This window comes from Bombyx mandarina, chromosome 19 (genome assembly GCF_030267445.1).
Source record: "Bombyx mandarina strain Sakado chromosome 19, ASM3026744v2".
Lineage (NCBI taxonomy): Eukaryota > Metazoa > Arthropoda > Insecta > Lepidoptera > Bombycidae > Bombyx > Bombyx mandarina.
This window is the reverse complement of record NC_143225.1, coordinates 11,222,120-11,237,194: the sequence shown is the minus strand read 5'-3', so window position 1 is coordinate 11,237,194 and position 15,075 is coordinate 11,222,120. Positions and strand designations below refer to the sequence as shown.

Here is a 15,075-nt window from a genome sequence, read left to right as displayed (position 1 = left end):
GAGGACTCGACGACCCGATAGGGCTTTACTATAAATAAACCACGGAATAGATAAATAAGGTTGGAATGGTAATGTAGGCGGGGCAAGCGTGCCACAGTTATGATTGTACAAACATAACTCAACCGATTCTTTCATTCACCGCGTTTAGTGCGCTTCGGACTACTTTGGCGAACAGATCTCCGCTTTATAGTGCCGTGTTGTGCAATTATAACTTGTAAAACAAAAAATTAGACCTCAAGTATAGAGCGAGGAGGTATATCTTTCGATCGGTAAGTCGAAATTACCATTTAATGACAATATTATTTGTCTAAAACATAAAAATATACTGAGCATTATGAAATTCCAAACATTAACAATATTATTGCAGCAAGTTATCAATAGCATACATTGCGCGATGTGTACTCGCCCAATGAACGCAATGACCAAGTCAGCTTCCAATGTACTACATGCATTGCGTTCTCTACACTTCAATCTTTGAAATTTCGGCCTTTGCTCTGATTGGCCGTGGTGCAGTTTGTCGATAGTGAGGTGACCATGTGGTGAAATAAAATTATCGACAGAATTCTCGACTATATTTACATTTGACATGGATAATTTTTGCATTATTTTATATTTAATTAATGATACCTAGTATATTCTTAGTGAGACGTATTTTGAGTAAAATAAATATGTATTATTATTATTGAATTATTATCATTGAATTAAAGTGAAGGTATAATATAAAGGGACATGTAGACCTCTCATTTACGGGTATTTACTATATTGTCCAAGACGTATTAAAAAATCAGGTAGAGGAAACTGGAGACAAAGACGAGTACTATTTGCTCTAAACATTTTACTGAAAATGATTTTACCATAAAAAAAAATCAGAATACACTTAGTTTTGAAAAATTCATTCGCAATTAATAGCAAGCGCCAACTGCTTAACAAATACGTTTTATTCCAGCGACAGTGACTATTTGTAATTAATAAAAGTAAAATAGTTTTTTTTTTCAATATTTATTTCATGTTTCATTTTCTCCATTCATTCATCAGATAATTTATCGATAAAGAATATCGATTTTATCAAGCACTAGCGTGTATGAACATTTTTATTGCCTTTTTGCGTGTGTGAGTGTGTATGCCTACGGGTGTTTTGTGCTAGTTTGCGAACGAATATCTGTCCTGAGATTTATGTGTGGGTGTTTTTGTTGTGTGCGAAATACTTGTAATCACAGTGTGTGTATGTGTAGAAATTAAAATAGTGGGGATGAAGCGGCGACACTAGTTCTAATACAAAATTAGAGCAAAGGCGTTTCCAACCTTATTTATCTATTCCGTGAAATAAACTAACGTTGTTATAAGGACAAACACATGATCGGATTGCTGATTAATCTGTTATTTCCGTAACAACTGGCAACGGTCACAAGGCTTGTCCATATAAAATCTACGACGTAAAAAATCGGAAAGGATATGTTTAACATATTCTTAATCGCATAACCCTGCGCCCATAAATCAATCACAAACTGGTTTACATTGCAGCTGATGGAAGATTGACGTATCCCAAATAAGGCAGTTTCTCCATTAAAGACCTGGTTGATATATTTACGTAAAATAATAAAATTATACGAAACGAAAAAAAAAGAACTGTTACGTGTAGACAAAATTGTGGTATAATTTTTTTTATTGCTTAGAAGGGTGGACGTGCTCACAGCCCACCTGGTGTTAAGTGGTTACTGGAGCCCATAGACATCTACAACGTAAACGCGCCACCCACCTTGAGATATAAGTTCTAAGGACTCAGTATACTTACAACGGCTGCCCCACTCTTCAAACCGAAACGCACTGCTTCACGACAGAAATAGGCAGGGCGGTGGTACCTACCCGCGCGGACTCACAAGACGTCCTGCCACCAGTAAACCTTGACCGCCGGATTTCATGGCACTGACGCATTGCTTGATACTAGTATACCGGAATCTTACCCTGTATAGAACCATAGAGTAAAAAATTCCGTTAGCTATATAATATTATCCTTGATTCATAATTCTATGACCCATTTACCTGCGAACAATTTTTTGAAACCATTTATTTAGTTTCTTAAACGAAGCCAATGAGCAAAGACTTATCCTCTCACCATTTGATTAAAGTTATTATAAAATCAAAAACAAATTAAACAAAACTTTTAAAATGAAAAATTAAGTTAAAAACTTAATAATTATTAAATTTATTTTATATAGTATATAGAGCGGTTCTAAGTCGCGGCCTCATAATATATTACATGTCATCAATACTACGAGTATAATAATTATCTGTTTAATAAAACTTGTTTAATACAGTAAAGGTCTCAAAAGCCCTAGAGCAACTTGAAATTTATGTAGAATACTAGCTGACCCGGCAAACGTTGTGTTGCCTTAAATAAGATTTCTAGGGAAATTCTACTGTAGAAATAAAAACCTCATTTAACCACATAATACCTCATTATAAACAAAAAATATATCCAAAAAATTAAAATAAAAAATAAATGTTTGGGGTGGACAACCCTTTTCACTTAGGGGTATGAAAGATAGTAGCCGATTCTCAGACCTACTGAACATACTATTGATACACAAATAAAACCAACAAAACATGGCTGAAAAATGTATAGTATTGTATAGCTCTCAAATATATTAAGTGTATAATCTATGATGTATAGTGAGTAAGTAAGACAGGAGACCGGCTTCGTCCCCATCCCTACTACGTGATGTTTGCTGGATCAGTGGTGACACCTGGTGGGGATAGTTGATCGATTGATAGTTGATCAGTAGTCGACCGGCGAGCGCGGGAGATCAAATTCAATTTAAAAAAAATCATAATTAAAGGAACTTGAAATTATAAACTCTGAATAAGAATTTATCGTACTACAATTATAATATTTGATTGCCATCTTGCAACCTTATTGCGGATGGAAAAATAGGGGTTGATAGGGGTAATATGATTTTTTTTATTTTAAGTCATGATAAAACTAAATAAAAAACTTGCCAAAAAAATTAAAGTTTATAATTAACAAAAAAAAGGGGTTGATCATAGAGGGATGAAAAATTGAGAGTAACATCAGATTTTTTATAAAAATAAAAATGAAAAATAAAATGAAATCTTGCCAAAAAAATTAAAGTTTATAATTAACAAATAAAAATAGGGGTTGATCGTAGAGGGGTGAAAATTTCAGAGTAATATGATTTTTTTATTCTACGTCATGACAAAATAAAAACAAAATTCTCGCAAAAAAATTTAAAGTTTTTAATTAGCAAATAAAAATAAGGGTTGATCGTAAAAGGGTGAAAATTGAGGATTGTATGTATTTTTGTATGTTGTATCATAAAAAATAGAAATTAAAATTTTGTCTAAAAAATAAATAAAAAAATTTAGGGGTGAACTACCCCTAACATTTAGGGGGATGAAAAATAGATGTTGGCCGATTCTCATAGATACCGGATAAGCACAAAAAATTTCATCAAAATCGGTCAAGCCGTTTCGGAGGAGTATGGCAACGAAAACTGTGACACGAGAATTTTATATATTAGATGAATACGTGCACCATTAATTTGTTGTCTGCATAAAATAGTTCATTGAACTTTTGAATATTTATTCAAAAGTTCAAAATTATTTTTATTTTGTGTATTTGAATATTGGACTGACTATTTTTTTTTATGAATTTATAAGTATTGACCTATTTATTTATAACACTGTCGATGTGCATGTAACACTCAACCTATAATAATAACCTTAGTCGTAATTACTAAAAGTGTGTATATGAAATGTCGGAAAAACTTATGGTTTATACTTTTTACTGGTGGTAGGGCCTCTTGTGAGTCCGCGCGGGTAGGTACCACCACCCCGCCTATTTCTGCCGTGTAGCAGTAATGCGTTTCGGTTTGAAAGGGTGGGCAGTCGTTGTAACTATACTTGAGACCTTAGAACTTATATCTCAAGGTGGGTGGCGCATTTGCGTTGTAGATGTCTATGGGCTCCAGTAACCACTTAACACCAGGTGGGCTGTGAGCTCGTCCAGCCATATAAGCAATAAAAAAATTTAAAAAAACTTATCCTGACCGCGACGGGGTAACGCAATGCCGCCCTCGCCCGAAACGTGTCTTGTCAGATCGCCGGGATTTACTCTCGGTGATTTTAGAACCCTCAAGCACCGATCACCGTCCTCGTCGAGCTCTTCGATTAGAGTTCTACGGCAGTTCTAGCAGCGGCTTGGCTCTGCCCCTGGCATTGCTGAAGTCCATGGGCGACGGTAACCACTCACCATCAGGTGGGCCGTATGCTCGTCAGCCTACAAGGGCAATAAAAAAAAAAAAAAAAAAAAACTGACTCATAGATAGTTCACTGTGTTTCTCGCCGGATCTTCTCAGTGGCTCGCGATTCCGATCCGGTGGTAGATTTTGCGAAGCACTACTCTTGTCAGGGCCAGTGTTAACAAATTCTCTCATATTGTCCCCGCGAGGTCAGCTACATGTCCGGGCGTAATTGGAATAGCCTCTTAGGCTACCAAGGAATAGGTAGGGTTTCTGCCGTGAAACAGTAATGCGTTTCGGTTTGAAGGGCGGGACAGCCGTTGTACTGTTAAAACTAAGACTAAGTCTTTTCTCAAGATGGGCCGCGGCATTTACGTTGTTGATGTCTATGGGCTCCGGTAATCACTTAACACCAGGTGGACTGTGAGCTGATCCATCCAATTAAGCAGTAAACAAAATATTAATAATAATAAAATATTAATATTTCTATTAAGAATGACTTGATTGAAGATGATTTTTAGAATGCTTACAGATTAGACCAAAAAAGTCCTATTATCTAGAAAAGTTTTTATTATTATTATTACTAGATGATGACCGAGCTTTGATCGTTTTTTTTTTTGATAACGCCATCTTTTTGTGTATTTAAAGCAGTTAGTTGCCCTCGATTAAGAAAAATAGTATTATTATTCGCCAATAGATGTCGAGAAGAGTTGATTATTAAAAACACGAATAAAACAACATTTTCTGAAAATAAATCGTAGCTAAATCGATTCATCGCCCCCGAAATCCCCCGTATACTAAATTTTATGAAAATCGTTGGAGCCGTTTCCGAGATTCAGATTATATATGTATATGTTACCGGAAATGTATGTAATCCGTCATTGTATACAATTCCTAGGAAATGTATGTAATTCCTAAAATCGCACGGAAATGTGTGAAATAAATTATATTATACTTACACATTACACATTTCCTAGGAAATCTATACATTTCCTAAATAGCAATCGGAAATGTAAAACATTTAAGATATTGGTGGGTACGCGGGGACAGCGGGACGAGTCTTGCACTACGGTCAGTTGCCAACTTGCAATCCACTGGAACCGGCCAAGGATTTAAGAAGTGCCTTTGCAAGAAAAACTGTGCTACATCAAGATGTCTGGGTTTTAAAAATAAAGTATTATGTACTTCCAAATGCCATTCGAGCTTACCCTGCAAAAATAAATAGCTATATGGAGTGACAAAGTATTTTAATATAAAGATTTATTTTTATACTTTGACATATATAATAACTTAATTATCAGACTGATTACTTGCCAAATGAAAATTTGATTTTATAAGAATAAATATAAGTTGATTTTGTGATACGTTAAAAGTTAATAGATAGTTGATTTTAGAAGGTTTAATTAGTAAGATAATATGAACATATTATTATTATTTTACGGTATAACTGTTACCCGATTGTCTCAATAGTGTTATAATAAAAAAATATTATTAACAACGTGTTTTATTACAGAAAGCATTTACTTTATACATTTCCTAATACGATATTGGAATTATATACAATTCCGAGGAAATTTATACATTTCCTAGGATATCTATACATTAAATAGTTTTTCAAACAATATTTTATACATTTCCGAAATAGTATCGGAATTGTACACATTTCCTAGGATTTGTATACAATTCCTTGATTTCATACATTTCCGGTAACATATATACAAGAATTGCTCGTTTAAAGGTATAAGATAAGATTTGTTTTTTTTTTGTCCTCAGGTCTGCCAGCCTGACATAAATTGCTCATTACCGGAGTATCGTTGGAAGTACATTGAAGTCTTCGAATGCTTGGGCGAGAACAAAAAGCTGCTTAAGGAGATGCGACTGTCGTTTCCGAGCGGACACTCATCGTTCGCAACGTTTACCATGCTCTATTTCTGTGTAAGTCTTGAGGAAGAGGTAGACCCAAGAAAAATTGGATGAATTGTGTGTGTGATTGTGGAAAGACGTTTTTTTTTTATTGCTTAGATGGGTGGACGTGCTCACAACCAACTTGGTGTTAAGTGGTTAATGGAGCCCATAGACATCTACAACGTAAATGCCACCACCCACCTTGAGATATAAGTTCTAAGATTTCAGTATAGTTACAACGGCTGCCTCACCCTTCAAACCGAAACGCATTACTGCTTCACGGCAGAAATAGGCGGGGTGGTGGTACTTACCCGTGCGGATTCCCAAGAGGTCCTACCACCAGTAATTATGCAAATTATAATTTTTGCGGGTTTCATTTTTATTACACGATGTTATTCCTTCACCGTGGAAGTCAATTGTGAACATTTGTTGAGTACGTAATTCATTAGAAAAATTGGTACCCGCCTGAGATTCGAACACCAGTGCATCGCTCAACACGAATGCACCGGGCGTCTTATCCCTTAGGCCACGACGACTTCAAAAGGTACTGCCACCAGTAAAACTCATTCTAATGCTTTTACCACAGATTTACCTTCAGAAGCGTTTTACGTGGCGCGGTTCTAAACTGCTGCGTCACGGTATCCAGTTCATCCTGCTCACGTTCACTTGGTACACGCTGATGACCCGCGTCTCCGACTACAAGCACCACTGGAGCGACGTTCTGGCCGGTTTCAGTATTGGAATTATATACGCATTTGTTATTGTAAGTAAAATTTAATAATTTCATTTTTTTTTCTAATTTATTGCCGGTATAGGCAGACGAAGCACACGGCCCACCTGATGGTGAGTGGTTACCGTCGCCCATGGACTTCAGCAATGCCAGGGGCAGAGACAAGCCGCGGCCTGAAGTTTCAAAGTTTTTTTTTCAGACAAATGCCATCACACTAATGAAAAACTCAAAACACACTGGTACTAATTTAAAAAAAAAAAACGATTTAGTTGGTAAACTTATCTTTGAAGTCGGTTAATAAATTGGTGTTACTTTAGAAAACGCCCGTTACTGTTGGAATAGGTACATGTCATGTCAAAAGTGCCATTAAGATTATGACCATACATTAGCCCACTGAGTTTCTCGCCGGATCTTCTCAGTGGGTCGCGTTTCCGAGCCACTGGTAGATTCTGCGAAGCAAGGCACTTGCTTGGCCAGTGTTAGCAACGCCTCCAGGCTTGAGCCCTGAGAGCTCACCTACACGTTAGGGTTACGCTGACATACCTTTTCAATCATCAGGTAGGAAAAAAAAGGCATACATTACACGTTGTCATTATCACGATCTAAACAAGTATGGTAATTAATCAGACTACGGTGTAGCAATGCGTGTACGACTGCATTACTAAAATAATTATGTATTACGAACATGAAGTAATTTATTTTGCTTTATCATGTTATGTATAAAGGAGATGCATCATAATCTCTTTAGTCTCCAAAAGTCGACAACATGATTTAAAATAAATAAATTCACAGATTAGTTATTTTTAATCGCAGTTTTAGGCAGACGAGTATATGGCCCATCTGATGGTGAGTGGTTACCGTCGCTCATGTACGTCAGCAACGCCAGGGGCACCGCGGCCTAAAGTTTCAAAGTATTTTTTATTTTTTTTTATATTCCGAATTTTAGTAATCTGCAATAACTAAAACTTAATGTATACGAAAAACATAAAATAATAGTTTAAAAAAAGCATGTGTGCTATTTTCACGTGGTAGAAGTGAAACCTTCAAAAATTTTAGCTTCAAGATAATAAGACGAATGTAAAATTTCGGTAAGAGGATAATAATTGTATGTTTTAGTAATGATCATAGTGATACAAAGTTTGATAATTATATTGCATTTTATTCGTTATATATTATATAGATTTATTCAGAATGTATTATGTACGAATATTAGGTGCGAACAAGAGCACAAAGAGAACCACGAATATATAAGAAACACTATATAATGCTTCCTATCTAATTTTCTCCCACGTTAAATTTTATGAAATTATGTATCTGTCTCTTTTTATTGTCGCTTTTTCGTTTCATCGAATTTCATATCACAACGATGCTAATAAGTTTTCACTTCAAAAAACCCTATTTTTTTGCCTACCTATGCTGATAGCCTTGTGAGGCTATGTCAGCTTCACCCTAACATGTAGGTGAGCTTACGGGGCTCAAACCGGAAGTGTTGCTAATACTGGCCCTAGCAAGAGCAGTGCTTCGCAGAATATACCACCGGATCGGAAACGCGAACCACTGAGGGGATCCGGCGAGAAGCTCAGTGTGCTGTGTCTATGAGTTCATTCACTCGTCGAGCCCTTCGTCGCAAGCGACGGGTTCGACGAGAACGGTAACCGGTGCTTGTGGTACCCCGTTAATGGATCGGGAGGATCCGTAATGACGTTAATATACCCAATAAGCTATACACGTTGAATTTCTTTTCAGTACGCTTGCGTCTCGAATCTCCGTAAGACTCGATCCTGCCGCTCCCATAACCACCACGAGGCAGAACTACACGTGACCAACGGAAACAGCCACCCTCGCGTCCAAGTCTGACTAACAAATGTTGACAGCTCGCGATCCGGCAGCGAGGTGTCGTGATGTCAACCGAACATATCGTGGATCTCCCATGAGTATCTCGATACATAAGATTAATGGAATTTCGGAACATTAACGCAGTGAATATTTAAAACGCTATACTTTCGTTGCATATTGTGTGGCTGTAACAAGTAAATAGCACGTATGGATGTGTGACGCAAAATCGCGTTAGATTAGAGTGCTCTTCCCTCTCAGTTAGATTTGACACACGTCAAATCTGACATGTGTCATTTTTGACAGATACTTTATTCACCTGAACGGTCTCTGCACGGTCAGGAAATGCAATGGCTCGTTACAATATTAAATTAAAATCTTATCTTATCCATAAAATTTTCAGCTCATTTAACAAACAAGTTTAAGGATTTTAAATAAATAATTCTTGATTAATCAATGTTGTTCAATAAGAGAGTCTTCGCGTATTTAAATAGAAGCCGTTGGGTGGATGAATCTTATGAGAGAACAATTAGATGCCTTTATGGTGAAGTTGCCAGTTTAGATCCTGCAAGAAAAATTTATGCTAATATATATTAAATTATAGTATACTCGTAATATTAGTTGAATTCAAATGTTGTCAATGCAAAGATTATAATCGTTACGATAACTAAAATTGTAGTCAGTAAAGGATGTAATTGAAAATCGTTTTAAAAAAAAAAAAAACATTTAAATTTTCTTACAAACGTTCTTCATAGCATTTTCTCGGCGCACCGTTTGAATTTTATTTATCTAAACAACCATCATTCGTTAATGACAAAGTAGTAAAACCAACTGTCATTAGTCGCCTTTTAAAAGGTTTGAAAATGTATCTCTCGAGTATTTTAACGTTACCGCCATCAGAACGATGGGCAGTTAAAGTTACTTAAAAATAAGAAATTACAGAGTTTTAAAGAGAATACGTAATAAGACGACGATAAAGATGGTCTCACATGAATATGTCATGTCTGAAGGTATTAAGCGGAATAGATAAAGCAGACACGGGCTTCCAACGGTCGTGAGTAACGTGACTTGTGTTATCACAAAAAAAAAAAACTAAACACTATTTATTCATCTACATTTCAACTGGATTTTTGTTTGCCGAAGCTAAATCTATTTTAGGCATGAAAATGTTTCCATAGCCTCTATTAGATGGAGGAATTAATGGTTCTCTTTGAAAGAATATAATATAGTCTTAAGAACAATTCAGGAGATCACAGTTTATTATAGTCAATTACGCGGCCAATTTTCTTTTTAAAAAAAACCTTTGAAGGAATGTGAAAGCTATTTATTGAATCGCATTTATTTGGGACATTTTTTATTGCTTAAGTTGTAGATAAAACAGAATCTGGGCTATCATTAGTAGCGATTTTTGTATACAATTTTTTTTGTTAAGATTTGCATATATTGGAAACATTAATCTCATATTAGTAGTACATAATGTATATTTCTTTTCTAGATCTGTTATTGCTTTTATTGTCTTAAAACTGAGGCAGAGGGTTTTTTTTTTTTCATTATTTTTAATCGCTCACACCAGGGAATTAGTATAGAAACCGAAACGACAATGATATGCAACCTCAATTAAATCAAAAAATGATGCAAATTTACTAAAAATAATTACAGAATCTAACGAAAGTAAACCTTATCTCTAGTGGAATAGTTTTCATTTTATAGTAGAGAAATAACATTTTCTATTTTGAAAATAGATTATGTTTGAACGCATGCATTGAACATGTCTATTCTATATTAATACTTTTTTATAAATCGGTCAAAACTAACATATTTATGCGTGTAACTAATAATTGACGAAATATTTTATTTATGTTCCTAAAAAATGAAGTCGACCTAAACTTATTATTCTCGTGTTCTTTTTTATATTTAATAAGACAGTGCAATTTTTTTTTTGTACATTTTAAAAGTATATATAGAAAATATTTAGACACTGATATCGTTGTATTTTAGTTTTAATTTTTTCTGTTGTAAATTTATAGTTTTATGAGAGCTCATTTTTATTTATTTTAGGTTCATCATTATATTATCTGCCTGACAAGTTTATTGCAGCATTAGCAGGGGCCTATTAAAATATTTTATTGTCTTACCTAATCGTTGGTAAGGAGTTATTCCAGCAATGCACAGATGGGTAGGTGAGCTCGCGGGCTCAACCTGACATAATCCGCTAACACTAGCCCTAACAAGAGCAGTGCTTCTCTGAACCCGATCAAAATCGTGACCCACTGAGAAGATCCGGAGAGAAACTCAATGTGTTGAGCCTTTTGCATTAAAACCACTAGTTCATAAAATTTTGGCTTTTCCGGAATGCTGTATCATATTTACCGATACGTTAGAATAGAACTCCAAACATACATATAATATTATATATTTGGCTATTACCATAGATCTGTCACATAGCAATCTGTTGTCACAATGACAATTTGTGTTTCTTCTTTCGTAACGTTTTTATATGAAGGAAATATTTCTCAATGTGCTATCAAAATTTTGGGCAATTAAATACAATTACCGATTACACTTATTACAAAAAAAAACGTTGAATTCTTTTTATGCTTCTCATATTTCAAGTCTTATAGAATTTGTAAGAAATATCCTTTTAAATTTGTTCTTCCTATATTACCAATCGATCGTATGAATTCATATTAAATAAATCAAAGAATCGCCACGTCATAAGCGCTGATGTGGCGAGATACGATACGGTCACCAGCGCATCTCAAATTCCGTCACCTACTTTGAGAAACTCTGACTGATACCCTCCAGAAATGCAATAGCCACACTGTTACTCAGAATTTCAATAGACCATAATATTAGATAATAAATTGTGATTCGTGAACTCTTAAAAAAAATACTTTACGGCTTAAAATTATGCATACTAAAAATGTATTCTTCATATAAGCATTTATTTATTATAGTTTTATTGATGGAGACAATAATATTGACAATATTAAGAGAAATATACTATTGGAGACCATATATTGTCTACACACTGTCTATATTTGTAATAAATAAATATTGAATTGCCGTTTTAAACTTGTTAGATGAAATACACTGATATTGTCTTGAAGACAGCTACGACAGCGTATTTACTCTGTGATATTATATGTATATAAATATATACATATTACAGAATACATTATACATAGTACATAAGAATAGGTGCTTTAGTGGTAAACATTTCATAATATGATATTATATTGTTATTATATGGTATTATATTTTTATTGATATTATTTAATTTAAACATAATATCAGGGAAATGCTTTAGAAAAATAGTAAAGATAATCTTAAAGTATGAATTAAGAAATATTTTGAATGCATTTTACTTCTGCATTCACGTATTTAGTCGTAATTGCTTCGTTTCTTTTGTTTTAAATATCGACTCTAAAGGCTACCTCGATAGTGTTCAATTTCGGGTAGTCAAGTTTTTTTTTACTTCCGAACACTGATATGAGTTATTAAACCGCTCAAAGTTTAACAACGCTTATCTTTTATTGTAGTTAAAATCGTTTAGGCTTTTTATTGCCCTTATAGGCAGATGAGCATACGAACCATTTGCCACTGCCTACCATGTAGCAATCTTGCTTGCTTGACTTGGCAACCAGTCAGCGTTGTCTTCTATTGCGTGCTTAGTTGAGTAACTTGTATAATAAAGTAAGAAAATATAAAAATAAAGCTTGCTTTTTTAATAGAACACCAAATTAAACATTCTAGTTTTTTTTTTTACTGGTAATCTTGGACCGGTTATTGGATTAAAATATCGAAAATTATGTATTGTATTATCATCGGTCCTTGGCTCGTATGCAAAGTACCAAATTAATTGGATAAATTTAAAAATTTCGTAGCATACATACATAGGTCCAAGCCAATGTGTTAAAATAGGTTACAAACAAGGAGAATGCGTTTTGGCAAACACAATCATCCCAAGCTAGATGAGTTTACTAGTGCAGTGGTGCTATTATATGATCTACAAATTCGTCACAAAAACAATTTGAATATAACATTATACTGTACTATGATTAGAAATTAACACGACTGCTAACTACCCTTGATGATATTGTACATTTAGAGGTGCTTACGGACTATATAAATTAGAAAATCCTTCACGTAAAATTCAACCCTAAAATCGATTATGATTTTAGATTCAAAATACGAAAGTATATTACAGTTTTAATATCTCGTTTTATGTAAGACTAAAATTCAACTCGAAATCGAATTTTTAAAGCAAAAAAGCCTTACATATTATTTATTATTTAATTATATAATATTGTGCACGTTTAAATATATAATAGTATGTGTTTAAAGCAATGTTAAGACGTATTTAGCACTTTATGTATAAATATTATCGATTTTCGTGTTTTAGTTGATTAATCGATAACTGTTTTATAAACAGCACTATAACTTTATAAACAGCAAGCTAATGTTGGAAGACTCACCGTAATGGCGCTAGTGTAGCAAATGGAAATGATAGGAATATAGCAGTTTTAAATAGTGAAGTGTGTTGGGTTAAAGTGAAGTGTGCTAGTTTATGACGCCGCTTTTTAATCTTTTTTATTACTTAAATCGGTGGACGAGCTCACAGCCCACCTGGTGTTAAGTGGTTACTGGAGCCCATAGACCTCTACAACGTAAATGAGTCACCCACCTTGAGATATAAGTTCTAAGATCTCAGTATAGTTACAACGGCTGCCCCACCCTTCAAACCGAAACGCATTACTGCTTCACGGCAGAAATAGGCGGGGCGGTGGTACCTACCCGCGCGGACTCACAAGAGGTCCTACCACCAGTAAAAATACCACCAGTAGTCTTTCCACTTGCTGCATGACGCCACATTAACTAACTCCATTTCAGCGGACATTTTTAATACACTAAGACGGTCCTTACTTCTACCCTCCATAACGTGAACAGGCCTAAATTTCTTATTCCAAAATTATTTTGTTTTCTCACGTATAAAAAAACAACAACGGGTATGTACCTACGTAGAAAATAAAATAATTAACTTAAAGACCCATTCAACGTATAAACGCCAGTTTGGGTAGATTTTTATAGCCAAGTAATATTAAACAAGTAATTTATTCAATAACAACTCATTGGCGGACTACAACAGCAAATACCTACCAGCTAGATTTTGTCAATTTAAATAAATAAAAAAGCAATACACGGTGATACATTACGTGTTCTTAGAAGTTAGCTGTATCTTCTTAATCATAAATACAATACTGCGTTATAAGGTTGTCTCTTTCTAACTTTAAAATTGCGAAAACGCATGACAGTGACAGAAACAGCGAAATGAGACATAGGTAAATTATTTATGATTAAGGGGGGACGGATGGATCGAATGTTGTGAAAAAAAATCGTGCTTGTAAATAAAAAAATAGTTTTGTAAAAACATATTATAGTGCATTGTTTTTAGATTATAAAAAAATAATATTTAATTTTTTGAAAAGGCAGCTCTATTTATTGTATTTTAATTTGTATGCATAAACAATAAAGCATAATAAACGTGTTAAGATATAATCGATTTTTATTTTTGTGTTATTTCAGATTTTCTTTTTCTTTTTTTATTGCATAGTCAAGTGACTGGGATGTTGGTGAACATCTGTTAATAAGTTGATACCAGAGCTCATACCTCTATGGCTCATACTAATAATCACTACGTCAATGTCATAGCCATAATGCGAGTTTGTTTTCGGATTCCCGGACGGGGTTTTTTGAGTATCACTGAAATTATAACACTAAAAATTATGTTTAATATTTTCAGTACACTTGACACCTCTTTATCGTCTTAAGTAAAAATATAAACTGTCTATAACTTCTATAAGTGAGTCGTCTATTATCAAAGGTGGCAATCTGTGCATTTGGACAAAAAAAAATTATTGATATGTCAATACAGATTGATTTGAATATAATCGTCTCCTTCAAAGAATACGGTTCAAAACCTGCATTAAATAAAGGTTAATAGTTAACCTGTTATTTATCTAAGATGTCGTTCCGAAGAGTTTTGTGACTGCCGATGGAATACAAAGTCAATAATTCGTTTTTCTGATTTACCAATCATTGTCCAAAAGTCAGATTGCCGCCTTTGATAATAGTCGACTCAAGTGTCATATTTGTTGTCGTTTTTTTTTTATTTAACGGACGCAAAAGAAATTTAAAACCTAATTCAGCTCGCCATCTGTGATACGCGTTCACAAACTCCGTTCAATCTACGCGGTTCATTTCTTAAAAAGATTCACGAAACAGCTCATAGATGGCGTTATTCCGAATGTCATTAAGATAATGTCATTACGAATTACCTACATCTTT

General features: G+C 34.3%; 1 protein-coding gene across 1 annotated transcript in view; it reads left to right on the top strand.

Moving 5' to 3' along the window:
* LOC114239557 (putative phosphatidate phosphatase) overlaps window positions 1-9,826 on the top strand; it is a 157,546-nt gene extending 147,720 nt beyond the window's left edge. The window contains exons 4-6 of the mRNA XM_028169844.2: window positions 6,033-6,194; window positions 6,751-6,927; window positions 8,641-9,826. Coding sequence (XP_028025645.2) covers window positions 6,033-6,194; window positions 6,751-6,927; window positions 8,641-8,751 — 450 coding nt within the window. The 3' untranslated portion in view covers window positions 8,752-9,826. The remainder of the gene's footprint in view (window positions 1-6,032; window positions 6,195-6,750; window positions 6,928-8,640) is intronic.
* The last annotated feature ends 5,249 nt before the right edge of the window (window positions 9,827-15,075 follow it).